Source organism: Geotrypetes seraphini, chromosome 2 (genome assembly GCF_902459505.1).
Source record: "Geotrypetes seraphini chromosome 2, aGeoSer1.1, whole genome shotgun sequence".
NCBI lineage: Eukaryota > Metazoa > Chordata > Amphibia > Gymnophiona > Dermophiidae > Geotrypetes > Geotrypetes seraphini.
In genome coordinates, this window is record NC_047085.1 from 449,141,846 (window position 1) to 449,162,070 (window position 20,225).

At 43.8% G+C, this 20,225-nt stretch overlaps 1 protein-coding gene across 7 annotated transcripts in view; it reads left to right on the forward strand.

Annotated features, from left to right (window-relative positions):
- CCDC7 (coiled-coil domain containing 7) overlaps positions 1-20,225 on the forward strand; it is a 730,660-nt gene that overhangs the window by 301,821 nt on the left and 408,614 nt on the right. For all 7 annotated transcript variants that reach the window (XR_004538163.1, XM_033931492.1, XM_033931495.1 and 4 more), the window contains one exon: positions 6,608-6,654. Coding sequence is in view for 6 of the 7 variants with exons in the window: in XM_033931492.1 (XP_033787383.1) it covers positions 6,608-6,654 (47 nt within the window). In the remaining variant the exon portion in view is untranslated. The remainder of the gene's footprint in view (positions 1-6,607; positions 6,655-20,225) is intronic.

The window sequence follows — 20,225 nt, forward strand, 5'->3', positions numbered from 1 at the left end:
ATGTCTGACGTTCGATCTGATGGTAACAGCGTGCAACAAAAAGCACTTCAGTTTTTCAGCTGAAGATATGAGACCAGAAGTGCAGGGTTGGACGCCATGGCCGAAGCCGAGATTGCTAAATGTGTTTCCTTCCAGGCCCCTGATAGTCTGGGTAGACTGTCACATGGCATCTAACCTAGGGAGGGTGATCTTCATGGTCCCAGATTGGCCCAAGCATCCTTGGTATGTGGATCTGGTATGCCTACAAGTGGACAAATGTCTCTGGCTGCAGGTGTATCTGGACTTGCTTACACTTAAGCACATAATTGCCATATTGGGACAGATCGAAGGTCCATAAGGCCCAGCATCCTGTTTTGAACAGTGGCCAACCCAGATCCCAAGAACCTAGCTAGATCCCAAGTAGTAAAATAGATTTTATGCTGCTTATCCTTGGAATGAGCAGTGGATTTCCCCAAGCCATCTCAAGAATGACCTACTGACTTCTCTTTTTTAGGAAATTATCCAAACCTTTTTTAAACCCTGCTAAGATAACTGATTTCACCACAACAAATTCCAGAGTTTAATTACATGGTGTGGAACAAAATACTTTCTCTGGTCTGTTTTAAATCTATTACTTGGTAGCTTCATTGAATGCCCCCTAGCCCTAGTATTTTTGGAAAGAGTAAACAAGCGATCCACATCTACTCTTTCCACTCCACTCTGGCCTAGAATCTTTAAAAAATGCGTTAAAAAATGACAGGCTGCTATAACAGCTGTTCTGAGAGTGAATTTTAAAAAGCAAGTCATTCTCCAAAAAACGCTCGTGTAAATGAGGTTGGCAGAGAGTACATAAGAACATAAGAATGCCACTGCTGGATCAGACCAGTGGTCCATCATGCCTAGCAGTCCACTCACGCTGCAGCCCTTTGGTCAAAAACCAGCGCCCTAACTGAGACTAGCCTTACCAGCATACGTCCTTGTTCAGCAGGAAGTTGTCTAACTTTGTCTTGAATCCCTGAAGGGTGTTTTCCTCTATGACAGACTCTGGAAGAGCGTTCCAGTTTTCTACCACTCTGGGTGAAGAACTTCCTTACGTTTGTACGGAATCTATCCCCTTTCAATTTTAGAGAGTGCTCTCTCGTTCTCCCTACCTTGGAGAGGGTGAACAACCTGTCCTTATCTACTAAGTCTATTCCCTTTAGTACCTTGAATGTTTCGATCATGTCCCCTCTCAATCTCCTCTGTTCGAGGGAGAAAAGGCCCAGTTTCTCTAATATTTCACTGTACGGCAGCCCCTCCAACCCATCTTAGTCGCTCTTTTCTGGACCCTTTCGAGTAGTACTGTGTCCTTCTTCATGTACGGCGACCAGTGCTGTATGAAGTACTCCAGGTGAGGGCGCACCATGGCCCGGTACTGCGGCATGATAACCTTCTCCAGTCTGTTCGTGATCCCCTTCTTTATCTTTCCTAGCAATCTGTTTCTCCCTTTTTGCCGTTGCCGCACATTGTGTGGACGGCTTCATTGACTTGTCGATCAGAACTCCCAAGTCCCTTTCCTGGGAGGTCTCTCCAAGTACCGCCCCGGACATCCTGTATTCATGCATGAGATTTTTGTTACCGACATGCATCACTTTACACTTATCCATGTTGAACCTCATCTGCCATGTTGCTGCCCATTCCTTGAACCTGATTATGTCACGTTGCAGATTTTTGCAATCCCCTTGCGTCTTCACTACTCTGAATAACTTCGTATTGTTCGCAAATTTAATCACCTCGCATGTCCGTACCTAAGTCCAGATTGTTTATAAAGATGTTAAAGAGCACGGGTCCAAGTACCAAGCCCTGCGGCACTCCACTGGTGACGCTCTTCCAATACAAGTATTGTCCATTTACCCCCATTTTCTGTTTCCTATGCTCCAGCCAGTTTTTAATCCACGTATTTCATCCTCGATTCCATAGCTCACAATTTTCCGATGTAGTCATTCATGCGGAACATTGTCGAACGCCTTCTGAAAGTCCAGATATACAATGTCGACCAGGTTGCCCTTGTCTATCTGCCTGTTTACTCCCTCGAAGAAGTGCAGCAAGTTTGTCAAAAATGATCTGCCTTTGCTGAAACTGTGCTGACTGGTCCTCAGCAGACCGTGTCCGTCAGCACCTCTACCATCTTTCCCGGTACCTAGGTCAGACTCACCGGTCTGTAGTTTCCCAGGTCTGCCCTTGAACCTTTTTTGAAGATCGGCATAACATTTGCCACCTTCCAGTCCTCCGGAATCTTTCCTGTTTTGATCAACAGATTGGCTATTAGTTGAAGCAGTTCAGCTATGGTCCCTTTCAGTTCCTTGATGACCCTCAGATGGATGCCATCCGGTCCCGGGGTTTTATCGCTCTTAAACTTATCAATTTGCCTTTATACCTCTTCTAGACTGACCGTTAACCCTGTCAGTTTCCCGTTTTCACTTCCAGCATATAGCTTGATGGGTTCCGGTATGCTGTGTGTATCCTTTTCAATAAATACAGATGCAAAAAACATGTTCAGTCTATCGGTGATTGCTTTGTCCTCCTTTAGCGCTCCCTTTATTCCTTGGTCATCCAACGGTCCCATCGCTTCCTTCGCGGGTCGTTTCCCTTTAATATATCGAAAGAATGGCTTGAAGTTTTTTGCCTCCTTGGCTAATTTTTTCTTGTAGTATCTTTTGGCCCCTTTTACCGCCTTATGACACCTACGTTGATGTTGTTTGTGCTTATTCCAGTTTTCATCCGTTTTTGACCTTTTCCATTTCTTAAACGAGGTTTTTTTTGTCTCTGATCGCTTCCTTAACCTCTACAGTGAGCCATGCCAGTTCTTTATTCTTTTTCCTCTTTGATCCCTTGTTGATAAGCGGTATATATAGTGAAGACTTGCTAAATTTGCATTTGCCTATCGCTGGTGATAATGATAGGCACAAGCGCACAAAACAAAACACGACAACAGAGGGATAGATGTTCAGTCTCTCCTGCTGCCATCCAACATCCCCACATCCTGCAGCAGGAGAGATGCCCACTCTCTCCCGCTGTGGGGGGGTGGGTGGGTTGTTGTGTGGCGGCAGGAGAGAGTGGGCATTTCTCCTGCTGTAGGGGGGGGTGTTGTGTGGCAACTAGAGAGATATCCACTGTATCCCACTATCAAGCGAAATCCCCCTCCAGCAGCGGGAGAGATGCCCATTCTCTCCTGCTGCATCACAACACCCCCTCTGCCTCCGACCCCACTCTCCCATACCTTTAATTAGATGGCTGACCGGCTGGTTTGCCACTGGAAATTATGCCATCATACATTAAAAGATCTTAAATGGAAAATCTTAGATATGGTTACTGACCAGAGGGATGCAAACTCCCTCCGGCCAGCTGGCCTGCCTCTTTTAAAATGGGCCTTCCCCTCCTCGGTGCACACCAGAGAGGGGCCTGGGGCTCTCATTGGCACAGGTTGTTTAAGGCCCCTCCCCTCCCAGGTTGTATAAGACCCGTAAGAGGGGTCTTATACAACCTGGACAAATCAGAGCATCAGGCCCTTCCCCAGATACACTGGGAAGGAGCTTAAGGCTCTAATTTGCTCAGATGCCCCATAGTAGGGGCCTTAAACTATCTGGGCTAATCTCACAGCCCCAGAACCCTCCCTGGTGCATCCCAGGATGCACCAGGGAGGAGAAGTCCCATTTTGGAAGATGTGGGCCAGCTGGCCGGAGGGAGTAGGCATCCCTCCAGTCAGCCACCTAATTAAAGGTACAGTGGAGAGGGGTCAGAGGCAGGCGGGTGTTATGGGCATCTCTCCCATTGCAAGGAGGGGAGTTCGCTTGGCAGCAGGAGAGAATGGGCATCTCTCCCGCTGCTTGTGGCGTGGTTTCATTTGGCAGCAGGAGAAATGGACATTTCTCCCACTGCTGGGGGTTCGCTTGGCAGCGGGAGAGAGTGAGCGTCTCTCCCACTGCCATGCCCGGGTTTTAAACAGTGCTGTCACTGTACTGGCACACCTATCTACATCTTTTCCTCATGGCACCTCTTCTTACCCCTCCAGGCCCTCCACATCCCTCTCTCCTCTGCTGTTCCTTCTCCTGCTTCTTGTGGTCCTGAAACTGATTGCGCGGTTTTCTGCTGGTATGAAGCCTCTCTCTAGCATTGGGAAACAGGAAATTCTGCTTCTCTTGATAGAACTTCCTGTTTTCCAAAGCTACAGAGAGAGACTTCAGACCGGCTGAAAAACAGCTTGCTTGCACAGCAGTGTGATTGGGTTTAGGACCCCCAAGAGGCAGCTGAAGGAATAGCAGAGGAGAGAGGGCTGTGGAGGGTCTGGAAAGGTAAGAGGAGAAGCTGGTAGAAAATGGGGACAGGGGGAGCAGTTTACTCGCCTTAAGAAATTTTAACGTGATTAAAATTATTAACGCATTATATATACAGCCCTAGTTTAAAACAATGCTTAACGCTCGTCCTCTCAGGTCTGATGGGACTGGAATAAGTTTGAGTTCCCTGACAGCTCAATACCCTGCATAGTCAGTTCTTAATGTACCCTTACCAATATTAGTACCAGTGCCATTGCTGCAAGATTGATTTAGACTAGACTATTGCAGTCTCACCCAGTACAGTTTCCAACACCATTCAGCCTCAACCCAATCCGAACATTGACCACGTAGTCCATCAAAACATTGATCTCAGGCTCCTCAATGTTGAACATCTGGGTCAAAGAGACACAAAACCCATACTTCCTCTTCCAGAGAACGGTGCACACCAACTTATCATTGATGCTCATTTTCCCATTCTTGATGCTCCTTTGAATGCTTTCCTCAACGCTTGCCTCGATACTCTTCGAAAAGAGCTGACATTGTAGAATCTGATTCATATATCTCACAATGACTACCCAGACTTTTCTGCTGATGAATCCTATGGGATACCATTGGATCCTTCACCACCACCTCCTTTATGCTGATCCCCACCTGATAATCTCTCCATTAGCAACTTAATCAGATAGATGTTATAAGCACTCCCTATTAATATAGAGTCAGCAGAAGAACCCAGGGCAGAACTCATGGAGGCCTTAGATTACAAGCAGTGGCCTAAAGACTGCATCAGAGTGCCTCTAAATAAGATCAAGAGGCTTTTTTTAAGAACTGGAAAACTCCATTATCTGTGCCAGTGACTCCACACAAATTGAACACTTTATACAGAATCCAGTCTTGTCCACCTAAAATCTCCTATTAGTAGTACTTCACCTTTTACAGCTATATTTTGAATGTCTTCTATTAAATATCCACTTTCTTCCATCTGTGAAGGAAGCCTGTATATCATACCAATGTAAATACATTTTCCATTCCCTCTTTCCAATTTGACCCACAGTGCCACCTCTTTACCCAGTAGATCCTGCAATTGTGTAGCTTTAATATGATCTTTAACATATAACGCCCCCTTTTTCTTCCATTCTGTACACACTATCTCTCTCTGTCTTTCTTTTCTTCCCTCTCCAGATCAGCATGTCTTCCTCTCCTTTTCATTCCCTGCAGTCCAACATGTCTCTTACTATCTCCCCCTTCCCGGTCTGGCATATTCCTTATCTGGCATCTTTCCTGTCGCTCTCTGTCATCTTCATAATCCAGCATTTCTCTATCCCTCTTCCCACTGCAAATCCAGCATTTCTTCTGCCTCCTTGCCTATATCCAGCACCTCTTTCACCTTCCTTCCCTCCTCCCATTCATGGGATGGGCACCTCTCCCTCCCTTCACACATGTACAGTGCTTATTTCTTCTACCCTTCCCCGCAAGTCCCATATCTCTCATTTCCTCCTCCTTGGGTCCAGCACCGCCTCCTCTTTCCTCTCCCTATCCAGTGCAGCACTTTTTCTTTTTGCCCCCTTCCTGCAAGTCCACACCTACATCAGAAGCTGACAAAACTTTGGTTTTGGTACTGAAATCAGCCCAGATTCTACATTCAACCTTGTTTCATTTTCAGTCAAAAATGCCAATGTATTTTTGGCTGAAAACAAAGCTGACTGTTGTCTCCTGTAGTTCCCTCAAATAGGTCCAGCCCCCAGTTCCTCTAGTCCTCCCCCCCACCACCTTGAATAAAACCTAGAGGTTGTGGCAGTCATTTTGACAGTTGAACTGCTATGAGGATTGCTCCTTAATTAACTAAACCACTTGAGTACCAGCAATTGTAAGGTAGGCTGGGGTGAGGGGACCTATGGGTAAATTGGTAGGAGGGGAGGGAGAGGTAGGGCCTTAGTGATTGTTTTCAATTTTGGCTGAAATCAAGCAATGAGTTTTGGTTGCAGATTTGATTTTGGTTGTCCTCTAACCTAAATTATCACCTATTGGAATTCCCCTCACCATGATTTTACCCATTTAAACTATAGATAGATTATACCCATTTAACTTATAAATAGATTCCATTTTCTTACTAAGATTTTAGGGATTTCTACATTTATATATTTGTTAACATATATGGTTCCACCTCAGTTTTGTTGGTCTATTGATGAAAGTGGTGATGTATTAAAAGGGAATAACAGTTTTTAGGAAAATTTCAAAAAAAGCTTCTGGTTCAGTCACATGTTATATTAAAGTGGTACTTTCTCTGTTCGTCAGCCAATCACAGTTTCATCTTACAGGTTATGAGAGGGGAAGCTGGAGCAGAAGGAATGATTGCATCTGACGGGTAGGGTGTCATAACACAAAATAAAATGTTAATGCTTTAAAAAAGGTCTAGTTTGAAAATGAATCTAATAAGATAGTGAAAAGGTTGATAACTGAAAATGATATAAGCAACTGAATTGCACTTAGCCAGCTATCCATCAAAATTCAGTGACAAACTGGGTAGTGTTGCTGACAGTTCTCACTACCCTGGTATAATCTGAGTTGGTCTGAGGATGGAGGTAGGGCGGAGATGGCATATATGCATGTATCAGTCATATTCAGTGCCAGTGCCAGCATACCTAACAGGGCAGAAATGATGGCAGGAAAAGCAGACCTATATTTACATATGCTATTACCAGTACTCTGCATGTCGGCTGGTACCTATATAACTTCTGGGTCCACTTAAGACTCAGATATTCAATGATGGTGCCCGGACATGGCCCAACATTAAATATTTGGATGCAGTGACAATATGGTGGGTCCAGTTTGCCATGGAGTGGAATTATGGAAGAGCAGTCAACAAAACCAAAATGGTAAATTGTGAGGAACAATACAGTAATGTTTGGTTGCTGTTTGCAAGATAATAGCATTGGGCAGCATTTGCTGTGGTTATAAAATTGTAGCAAAGTGGGAAGTATTGACTATAGTTTTGCAAAATAAAATCACTGAGACTTGTTCTTGCTTCATCTTCTGGAGGAGGTGATTTTTCAGATAAACAGAAAGAAAGATCTGGATTGGTATACTAAATAATTTAAGAACCTCTGAACTAAGCATTTTTTGCATAGAAACAGTAGGAAAAAATAATATATCACATCTTACATGGTTGCACCCTATGGATATGTACATTATAAAGCAAGCTCTTTCAATGATCACCTTGTTTCTTTATATGAAACAATATTTACTTAAATCCACTGTCAGCTGATGTTGTTTAGTGAACACTCAGACCCACAGCTAAGGTCCCAGTGAAAAAATCACGGAGCAGCTGTATGAGAGACCATCATTGTTGTTCACAGTCTCACCCACCATGCAAATACTAAATAACATAAAATGAAGTAAAACAAAAAACCAACTTAGCTTTGAATGATGTGGGTAATTAACACAACTGCTCCGGGCTCCTCCTTTATTCATATTACTGCATGCACATACACTGCCGACCCCCCAACCTAGGTTTCACCCGCTGGCTTCTTCAGGAGGGGTGCTAGAAATACAAAATAACTAGAATCAACACTAAGCACATCAGCTTACACTACCTGCTAAATATACTTTTAAACTCTTCAAGTACCGTATTTTCACGCATATAACGCGCGCGTTATACGTGTTTTTACAAACCGTGCATACCCTTGCGCGGTATACGCATGAGCGCGTTGTACAAATTTTTTTTTACATAGTTCCCCCCCCCCCGACGTCCAATTCACCCCCCGCAGGACCGCTCGCACGCACCCGCACACCCACCCCGAAGGACCGCCGACTCCCCGACACGATTGGGGCAAGAGGGAGCTCAAGCCCTCTTGCCCTAGCCAACCGCGGCACCCCCGACACGTTCGAGGCAAGAGGGAGCTCAAGCCCTCTTGCCCCTCCGACTCCCCGACACGATCGGGGCAAAAAGGAGCCCAAGCCCTCTTACCCCGCCAATTCCCCAACTCCCCGACAATATCGGGCCAGGAGGAAGCCCAAGTCCTCCTGGCCCTGGCGACCCCCCCCCCCCCCCGCTAGTTGTTCGGGCCAGGAGGGAGCCCAAACCCTCCTGGCCACGGCGACCCCCTACCCCCACCCCGCACTACATTACGAGCAGGAGGGATCCCAGGCCCTCCTGCCCTCGACGCAAACCCCCCTTCCCCCAACGACCGCCCCACCCAAGAACCTCCGACCGCCCCCCAGCCGACCCGCGACTCCCCTGGCCGACCCCCACGACACCCCCACCCCCCTTCCCCGTACCTTTCTGTAGTTGGCCGGACAGACGGGAGCCAAACCCGCCTGTCCGGCAGGCAGCCAACGACGGAATGAGGCCGGATTGGCCCATCCGTCCCAAAGCTCCGGCTACTGGTGGGGTCTAAGGCGCCTGGGCCAATCAGAATAGGCCCGGGAGCCTTAGGTCCCTCCTGGGGGCGGGGCCTGAGGCACATGGGCCCAACCCGACCATGTGCCTCAGGTCCCGCCCCCAGGAGGGACCTAAGGCTCCCGGGCCTATTCTGATTGGCCCAGGCGCCTTAGGCCCCACCAGTAGCCGGAGCTTTGGGACGGATGGGCCAATCCGGCCTCATTCCGTCGTTGGCTGCCTGCCGGACAGGCGGGTTTGGCTCCCGTCTGTCCGGCCAACTACAGAAAGGTACGGGGAAGGGGGGTGGGGGTGTCGTGGGGGTCGGCCAGGGGGGTCGCGGGTTGGCTGGGGGGGCGGTCGGAGGTTCTTGAGTGGGGCGGTCGTTGGGGGCAGGGGGGTTTGCGTCGAGGGCAGGAGGGCCTGGGATCCCTCCTGCTCGTAATGTAGTGCGGGGTGGGGGTAGGGGGTCGCCGAGGCCAGGAGGGTTTGGGTTCCCTCCTGACCCGAACAACTAGGGGGGGGGTCGCCAGGGCCAGGAGGACTTGGGCTCCCTCCTGGCCCGATATTGTCGGGGAGTCGGCGGGGCAAGAGGGCTTGGGCTCCCTTTTGCCCCGATTGTGTCGGGGAGTCGGGGGGGGCAAGAGGGCTTGAGCTCCCTCTTGCCCCGATCGTGTCGGGGGTGCCGCGGTTGGCTGGGGCAAGAGGGCTTGAGCTCCCTCTTGCCCCGATCGTGTCGGGGGTGCCGCGGTTGGCTGGGGCAAGAGGGCTTGAGCTCCCTCTTGCCCCGATCGTGTCGGGGAGTCGGCGGGGCAAGAGGGGAAGCAGCAGGACACCGGTAGGAGCTTCTACATGATGGGGGGGGGTCGGGAGGCTGTGGGGGTGCGAGCGGTCCTTCAGGGTGGGGGTGCGTGCGAGCGGTCCTTCGGGGTGGGGGTGCGAGCGGTCCTGCGGGGGGGGGGATGAATCGGACGTCGGGGGGGGGCATCAGGCTTTCAGGGTGGGGACAGGACTTCAAGGGGGAGAGGAGAGTCGGGCAGCATGCGCGGTATACAAAAATTTCTGTACATAATTTTGTGTTTTCCGTGCGCTATACCCGTGTGCGCGTTTTACACGGGTGCGCGTTATCTACGTGAAAATACGGTACACATTACAAACATTCACTCTACGACTTACCGGAACAGGCACTCCGAACTGCACACAGACACGCTACTGGCAACGGATTGCACACCAGCAGGCCACGCCTTATATACACACCACCTTCTGAATCGTCACTAACAACGTACTTGAAGAGTTTAAAAGTATATTTAGGAGGTAGTGTAAGCTGATGTGCTTAGTGTTGATTCTAGTTATTTTGTATTTCTAGCACCCCTCCTGAAGAAGCCAGCGGGTGAAACCTAGGTTGGGGGGTCGGCAGTGTATGTGCATGCAGTAATATGAATAAAGGAGGAGCCCGGAGCAGTTGTGTTAATTACCCACATCATTCAAAGCTAAGTTGGTTTTTTGTTTTACTTCATTTTATGTTATTTAGTATTTGCATGGTGGGTGAGACTGTGAACAACAATGATGGTCTCTCATACAGCTGCTCTGATTTTTTCACTGGGACCTTAGCTGTGGGTCTGAGTGTTCACTAAACAACATCAGCTGAAAGTGGATTTAAGTAAATATTGTTTCATATAAAGAAACAAGGTGATCATTGAAAGAGTTTGATATAAGTTATCACCTTGGATAAGTGAGTTCCCTTGTAGTTTTAACATTATAAAGCAAGACCAGTAGCAAATAAAATAATAATTATAAAATAAACATATTTAAACTTATATTAGTTTCTTTTATGACAGTAACAGTGCCGTGGCAAATTCTTTTATCCCAGGACAAGCAGGCAGCATATTCTCACATGTGGGTGATGACATCCATGGAGCCTCATATGGACAATGCAAAAGTGTACTGTCACTATAAAAGACTGAAAGGTGTCAAGACCACCCATACTGTGCATGCGCTAGTGTCTTTCCAACCGAAGTTGGCTCACGGGACCATCAGTTCTCAGTTTCCCACAGATCTGAGAAGCTATGTTTTTGGAGTCTCTCCAAATGCATAAAACCTTTGTGGTTTTTCAGTGCTTTCCTGTTCATTTTTTTCATTTACTTTCTTCATAGTTTATTGTTTTATCTTTTTTCCAGTTCAAAGTTTTTGAGTTTTGTAGGAATGCCACAAAGGATTATGTATTCATATGTCACGTGAGATAGTAGCTTTGAGAGACACATGATATAGATAAACAATGGTTTAATCCTCACTGTAAATGCATTATGAAATTATAACCTTGTAGAGCATTAACTAAGTAATTAATGGAGATATGATTCTCAATAAAAAGAGGGAGAGACCATTCATTTGGAGTGCCTCCTGTCGACTCTAAGCCTGAGTGTTTGTGTTTCCTTTGTGGCATTCCAACAGAGTTTTGACTGATTTTTTGTTTTGGGCCTTTGGATTCATCTCAGCCTGTTTTCAGGCCAGGTATATTGAGTATTTTTTGATTTACAGTATGCTCAACCACCCTGGACGATTGAGTCCTTTGACCTTGCATCGGCTGTGTTCCCCTCGACGTCCAAGGCTCCAAGCAGTTTCAAGTTGTGCACCAAGTGTAACTGGACCATTTTGGCTACTGATCCAAATAATTGGCATGTCCATTGCCTCGGTCCTGAACAACACCCTAACTCTTAACCAGTGCTGCTCTAAACTGCAGAAGTCGCTCAAGGCCAGACAGCTACAATTCGAAAAGCTTTTCTGATCATCATCGGGAGCATCATAAATGTCTGCAAACTCTGACACCGATGCCCAAAGGTCAAGTACCAATACCAACAAAATTGACACTGTGTTCACCCTCTTTATCATCGATGCTGTTTCAAACTGGCGATTCACATAAAAAGCCTAATAAGTACAAACACTCTTCCCCCCTTCAAGGCATGCCATTGGCTTCATCTTAAACATCCACTACATCGATGCATTCAAAGCTTTGATGCACTGAGACAAGATCGCCATCATTGCAGCTGGCCCCTCCTCTGAGGCATGCCTTGGCATCGAGGTCACCAACATCTTGATATCAGACTCAAACCGTTCCTTCTGTACCGTATGCAACATCGGTATTGGCACCATCTTTACAAGCAAAATCACTGAGAGAAGAGATTAAATTCAACAACACACAAGGGATTCAAACCAGCAAAAGTATAACCACAAAGAATCCACGTTAAAAGTACAGTCTAAATTCATACAAAAGCTATGTCAGGGTAAACAAAATCTTCAAAATTTATTATTATATCATCAATTTTCATTTCAAGCATCATCAATCATTAAAATTTTTTTTACGCATGCCACACAGACAAACACACACATGAAAACACAATAAATAGAAAATACATAAGTCAAAAACAGCAAAGGAGTCCACTGCATACATAAGATAATAATAGAGTTCATGAGTCACTGGGCACCACTCTAGACTCCTTAAATATAGTCTCATTCAGCTACGCAGACGACATAACAATCCTTCTCCCCTTCAATACCCAAGACCCCAACTCATCAGGACGACTGAAAATAACTCTGGAAACGGTAGAAACATGGATGACCAACCACAAACTGAAACTGAACACGGATAAAACCAAATTCCTGCTGCTAGAAAAAGACAAAGAACCTACCTTAACTGATCTGACGACAAATGCAATCACATACCCAATACAGCCAGCACTCAAAATCCTGGGAGTAACAATAGACAGGAGATGCACAATGCAGACTCATACTAACAAAACCATCCAAAAAGCCTTCTACACCATGCGCAACCTGCGAAAAATAAGAAAATTCTTTGACAAAATTCAATACAGGATCTTAGTCCAATCACTTGTACTAGGACTTGTAGACTACTGCAACAGCCTTTATCTACCCTGCCCCGCTTACATGACCAAACAATTACAGACAGTACAGAACACAGCACTCAGACTTATCTACTCGCTAGGAAAATACGATCACATCACTAATGCCTATCTCGACTCACACTGGCTACCGATACAAGCAAGAACTCAATTCAAACTATACTGTTTATTATTCAAAGCACTAAACGGAACAGCACCTCTCTACCTAAACAGCCGCCTAACCCGAAACCTCTCAACTAGAGTAAGGAGAACCCAGACTCCATTCACCTACCCCTCACTCAAAGGCACAAAACGCAAAAAGCTATATGACAACCTACTTGCTACACAGGCCGCGAAAACTGACCCCACCATATCCAAGCTGCTGACCACAACTACGGACTACAAAGCGTTTCGAAAAGATATAAAAACCATACTATTCAAAAAACACATCCCAATATTATAATCTACCATCATCTCCTCTCCCTTCATAACCTACTGCAACTCACAACCAACTGCAACTTCGTCCCCATAGGCAACATCTAATCTAGCTGCATCGGGCGTAAAGCCAATTCATATCTAGAAACACAGTCTCCCCAAATACCGAAAAAATCAGATATAGCAACCTAGGAACAGACGATTTTTTGGTAACATAAGATTATGCGTTGTAATATTATGTAAAGTAACATAAGGTTATGCGTTGTAATATAACATAAGGTTATGCTTTGTAATATCATGTAATGTAAGTTATGCAATGTACTGGAATATAAGGTAAAATAACATAAAATAACTCTACGTAAAGTCTTGTAAAGTTATGTAAGATAAATTATGTAAGATAAATTATGTAAACTTAATGCAAGTTATGCAAGCACGGTAAGGATAATGTAAAGTAACACAAAGTAACTCCACGTAAAGTTATGTAAAGTTATGTACGTAAAGTTATGTAAAGTTATGTACGAAAAGTTAAGTAAAGTTAGGTTTGCAAAGTTTGTAAAGTTATACAAATAATTGTAGTGTCATCGCCTGGAAATGTCCAGCCATCTTCTAATGTAATCCGCTTAGAACCGCAAGGCACAAGCGGAATAGAAATCACTAATGTAATGTAATGTAATGTTATCTCAAATGGGTTCAAGCTTCATGAATCACTTGTCCAGAATAAGTTCAAACTTCAATATAAATGACCTCAGAAGACAAGCCAAGGCAAGTGGAGTCCTGAGGCATCCGATGAAGCAAAAAACCAAAAAGTTCATGTGCAAACTAATCCCAAATCATCCAAGTGAATAAAGTGCAAGTGCAAAAATCCAATGAAGTGATCCAACGAAGTTCATAAATCAGAAAAAACATCCAATGTTCCACAAAATATCCCAATGTCCTCCTCCTCAACACAGGCCGTGTTTCGATGACTTTCTTTATCAAGAGGAAGAATCATACAGGCGAGAGAACAAAGCAAACGTAACCAAGAGCAAAGCTTGAGAACGTCGCACAAATTTTTTAATGATTGATGATGCTTGAAATGAAAATTGATGATATAATAATAAATTTTGAAGATTTTGTTTACCCTGAATGAATTTGTATGAATTTAGACTGTACTTTTAACAAGTGGATTCTTTGTGGTTATACCATCTTTACAAGACCAGAACAAAGAACTGGTACAGAGGGAGCCGGCTGGTATGCTACAAAAGCAGATGGTGCATGTACCTGCCCCAAGCAACGCTCCAAGGTAACATCCAGAGATCGATCTCGGACTCCACACCATTGATGCTCGATGTCAAAAAGACCTGCATTTTCAAGGAAACATAGTTCATCGTCCCATTCAATACATTCATCAGGATGACACCAACATTCACTTCAACGACAGTCTCAAAGTACTTCTTGATGCTCTCCTCGTCAGTACCATTAACGTTCACCTCAATGCTCTCCTCGTGCTTTACCTCAACATCCGACTCAATGTTCTCCATCTGCGAGGCATGACATCAAGGAATACGATTTAGACCTTACTCAGTGTTCCTTCTCTGACTATCCAGAGCTCTCTGCAGAAGAATCTTATGGGATACCATCGAACCCTTCTCCTCCACCTTCTCGCAAACCATCTCCACCTGAAAGTTTATCTTTCATAAAATTTGTTAGGCAGATGGGCAAGTGTTGTCTATTAAAATGGAGTTAGAAACAGAACCAAGAGCAGAATTAATGGATGCTCTAGACTACAAGGAGTGACCAAAGGATTGTTTAAAACTTCCTTTTCGTAAGTTCTTTTAGACTTCCACAGCTGGTGTCCGGCAGTTGTCCAGGTCCCACCATATTTGGGTAGGTTGAACCGATGTTTCAGGCATGATACTGTGGTTTTGTGGCTGAAACATCAGTTCTACCTATTCAGACGCTTTAAGACCCAGACAATTACAACAATCAGTTCCTTTTCATAATTTGATGAAGGATGCCATGTTTATGAACAGGAAATCACCACTACTAATCCCAGTTGCTCAACATAAATTAGACATTTTATAAAGAATTCAATTTTGTCCAGGTTTTGATAGACCCGAGCTCCAGCATTAATCCCTTCTTGTAGAGTCTGCATTCAAGTAAATAGCTCAAGGATCTATGCCAGTATTCCACCTGGCAGAGAGGGCAGAACTTTAGACAAATTCATTTGCAGAACTTTTCAAAGTGCAAAACAACTTTCTATGAGCAACATCTTCCTGAGGAACACATAAATTCAACATCTTTCCAACAATTTTCTTGAAACCAGGAAGTATATAGCATGCTCAGTTTTTGATACTTTTGATGTGACCTTAAGAATATCATTAGTATCCATAGCATGCATATGCAAGCTTAGCTAAGGCTCTGACCTATGTTCAGGAGCACTTGGACAACATTCCATGTCTAGGGGAGCACATTATTGTCTTCAAAAACAGCTAGACAACAAGGGGCAAATCCTGTAAAGGACGTCTAAAGTTAGGCTTTCACAATATGGATGTCCAGCAACTTAGGCTTCCAGATAAATTGGATAATAAGCCCAATTAACAACTTTAACATGCAATGGTGTACCTAGCATATGTGACACTTGGAACTCATCATTTTTTTTGACATCCCCTCTCATATCTGTATGAAAAACATGATTTTTAGTAACAATCCACACATAGTATAAAAGTGTACCTAGGAAAAAGCAGCATCTTACATACTGCAGTGAGCAATACAACATCAATACATCCACTGTAAAACTAAACAAGCTAGGCTACTACAGATCAATTCTGCACAGTCATTCCTAACAGAAAACCATGTCTTTCGAACACACAGAACACAGAAAACACCTTCGCCTAGCATGGAATATCTAATCACAAACTAACCCCTCCCCCTGATACAAAACTATAGTTAATTTTTTAGCCACAGTGGTAACAGTTCAGATGCTCATAGAATTCTGAGCATCAGAGCTGTTACCACCATGGCTGGTGCTAAAAAATGCTCTACAGTTTTGTAAAAGGGGGGATAAAATAGAAATACGTAGACAAAGGTTAAACTGAACCATAAAATGCAACACCACAGAAACAGTGACGCATGTCCCCTAAAGCAATAAAATAAATAGAAAATTTTTTCTACCTTTGTCTTTTCTGGTTTCTGCTTTCCTCATCTTCTTGTCACTTTCTTCCTTTCATCCATTGTCTGCCCTCTCTCTGCTCCTTCTATATGGCATCTTTCCTTCTATGCCCCTTCTAGAAACTGTATGCCTCCCCCTTCCATCTCTCTTCACCTCCATTGGTCTGGCATCAATCTTCTTCCCTTCCCTAATGGTCTGGCATCTCTCTCCTTTCCTTCCTTCTCCCACACCCCCTTGGTCTGGCTTTTCACTCTCTCCTCTCCCTTCTCCCCATTTCCATCATCTGCCCCCTTGCTTTCCCTCCAAACTAATTTCATCCAGTATCCTTCCCCATGTCTCTCTCCCTTTCCCTGCACACCAATTCCATCAGCATCTGCCCCTTTCTCTCCTTCCACCACCCTGCCTCCTTTCCCTCCATCACCCTTCCATGTTCCTTTCTCCCTCCAAATTATGCGATGACTGCAGCTGCCGGCTCTGCTCAAAAGAAGTAAGTGATATCGGAGGTGGTGGACGCAGATGCGGGGAGTTGCTGCAAGGTTCCGCAATGACTGTAGCTGCCAGTCCACCCCTTCCAACATCACTTTTGAGCAGAGCCAGTAGACATAGTCATCATGGGACCTTGCAGCAACTCCCTGCATCTGCCGGTCCTCCTCCCTTCGACGTTACTTCTTTCGAGCAGAGCCAGCAGACGTCATCACGGGACCTTCCTGCACCTCAGCGCAGCTGCCGGTCCACCCCCCTCTGACGTCACTTGTTCTGGAGCAGAGCCAGCAGACGCAGTCATCACAGGACCTTGCTGCTCCGGAACAAGTACGTGGGAGGTGGTGGACCAGTAGCTGCACTGAAGTGCAGGTCCCTTGGTAGAGTAGGGCAGGATGTTCTGGACCTGGTCAGCTGTGCACCCCCCTAGGGCATGCACCCGGGGCAGTCCGCACCCTCGCCCCGCCCTTGGTACGCCACTGTTAACAACAATAATTGAAAGTTAGACGTCCAAAGGCTGGGCATGATTCACAAAATAGCCATCCACAATTTCGAGGATGCCCATCAGAAAAAGCTGTACCTAATGAGATGGGCATGGATTTCATACAGACGTCTATTTACAGAATCGCATGCCGCTCAGCGTCCTAATGCGTCTATAATGTAGGCATTACAAAACTAGGTCTACTTTTGGGCATTAGTTGGATGCAAGTTAGGTGGACGTGACAGGCGTCGCTTAGGTGTGCCAGAGGCGTCCCTATATAGGTGAACAGAGCTTTTTTGGGGGTAAAGAGGACTCCAGTTTGATATTAAGGTCAAAAGATATTTAATAATGCATTACTTAAACAAAGCACATGATAAAATATATATATTGCATACTAAACCTTCTATTTTGGGGGATAAAAAGAGGACTCCTCTTTGATGATGATAGAAAAAGATGTTTAATAATGCATTACTCAAACAAAGCACATGAAAAAAAAAATATATATATATATCATACTAAAGCAAACAACAAAAAGAGGTACTGGAGATGTCAAATTCAGCTTGTCACAATGTCTTTTTATTAATGGTTTACACCATAAAACAATGATGAAATCCTTAAAATGCTAAAACAAAGTCCCAACTAGGATCCAAGTTTCAGCGACTCCGTCGCCTTCCTCAGGGGACAATAGTGAACTTATAACATACTGCAAACAGTGCATGAAAACCAATGAAGTTTTTGATAGTAAGGGGTAATGTGTTCCCATTTCTTTATGCCAAAGATAAGGCGAACCGCAGTGTTCTGGATCAGTCTCAATTTTTTTGAGTATTTTTTTATAAGCCCCTAAATATATGATATTACAATAATCCAGAATACTCAGAATGGAAGTTTGTACCAATAGAAGAAAAGAAGGTTCGTCAAAAAATTTCTTCATGGTACGAAGCTTCCATAGGACTGAGATATATTTCCTGAATAGTAAATCTGTGTGTTTTTCCAGGGACACTAAATAGACATTAAACAACATTGGGGATAAAGGAGAACCCTGCGGTACTTTGCATGAGTTCCTCCAAGAGGGAGAATATTTCTCATCGGAAAACACTTTATATGTTCTTTGTTCTAACAATCCTCTGAACCAATTTTGTACCTTACCACTGATCCCGATTGAGTCCAAGCAGTTTAACAGTAGATCATGATCCAGTAAATCGAAAGCGCTGCTTAGATCCAATTGCAGGATCAGGGTACTTGTACTAATACTGAACAGAATGGTGAGTTGATTTAATAGTGATGTTATTACTGATTCTGTACTGTGTCCAGAACGAAACCCAGATTGATTTTCATGTAGGATATTATATTTCTCTAAATAATTTACCAATTCGGCATTTACTAGTCCCTCCATTAGTTTTTCAAATAATGGGATACTTGCAACTGACCTATAGTTTTTTTTCGCTAGTGACTCCTTTTGGTTTTTTTACTATAGGAGTTATTATTATACTTCCTAGGTTTTTTTCAAATTGTCCGGACTGTAATTGAAAAGTAATCCATTTATAGAGATGAGCTGTAAAGGTAGGCGAGGCATTCATCAATACATTCCTTGGACAGATATCTAAATGACAATATTTTTTTGCATACTTTGAATATAGTTTGCTAAAAAGTTCCCAATCTGGGATAGCAAATTTTTCCCACATCATATCTATCCTAATTCCCTCTTGTCCTATCGGATTAATAAAATTGATGACTTGATCATTCTTGTTTTGGCTACAAAAAGCAGTTTGTAAGCCATTAATTTTATCTTTAAAAAATGTTGCCAAATCATCAGCAGATGGAATATTTTCCTTATTTGGATGCTTCTTAGAGTCCGTCTCAAATAGCCCATGAACCAGTTTAAAAAGCTCTCTACTATTTACCTTTACGTCTCCTATCTTTTCCTTATATCTACTATGCTTTTCCGTAATCATATTTTTATATTCTCTAAGTTTCATTCTCCAGTTAGTTCTATCTTCTACTTTACCTGATTTCAACCAAATCGTCTCCATCCGTCTGAAGGCCCTTTTTAGTTTTAATAATTCTGCATTGAACCAATTATTATATATTTTGTCTCACATGGCAGGAACTCATACCTAAAAGGAAGCACATGTAGTTCAGTGGTTACAGGCACTGCTTCCATCTTCCACAGGTCATGGGTTCAAATCCCTAGTATGGTCAGGTATCCCTGCACATATTCCTATTTTTTTGTGACAATATCCTCTCTAGGTATATATTGATGATCTCACAATGATGTCAAGATTGTGCATCAGTCATGTCTACTTGGTCTGAGGCACAGCCATTGTGAGTAGGGCTTCTCTTATTTTCTTAAACTTTGGGAGTAAGGTTTAGCATGCAAATACATTGTATCGTGCTTTGCTTGAGTAATGTATTATTAAATATCTTTTTCTATTATTATTAAAGAGGAGTCCTCTATACCCTAAAAAATAGAAGCCATGTTCATCTATATGTGGATGTCTCTGACACGCTTAAGTTGCATCCACCTAATTCGCACCCAACTAACACCCAAAAGTAGACCCGGTTTTGCAAAGGAGTTTATTTATTTGACTTATTTAAAAAATTTCTCAACCGCCTATTCCTAGGTGGCTTTATAAATAGCAACATACATAAAATAGAAACATACAAAACAAAATTTATACAAACAACAAACATTTCAGATAATTCAATGGGTACAGTTAATTCACAGCGCTCCATTATATGTTAATCCAAAAACCTGAATAAACCAGAATCATCATTCTTTGAAATGCTTCTACAAAAAGTGTAGTCTTGAGCATTTTCTTGAACTTTTGAATATCTGAAAGAGTTCTTTGCAGTCCTGTTAATTTGTTCCACAGTTACTTCTATGATGGAAATAGCAGAAGATCTCGTGTTTTCATAGTGTACTTTTGAAAAGTCCATCAACAACAATTGTATCGTGCCCTCAGACCACAGAGTTCCATTTTTTCCCATTATTTATTTATTGAATTTGCAATAATATACAAGTAGAACACTTGCTGCAGAAAAACAGAAAAAGTATATTATACATATGAAAAAACTTATTATTGAAACATTTCAAAATATTTTCTTTCTTAGACCACCA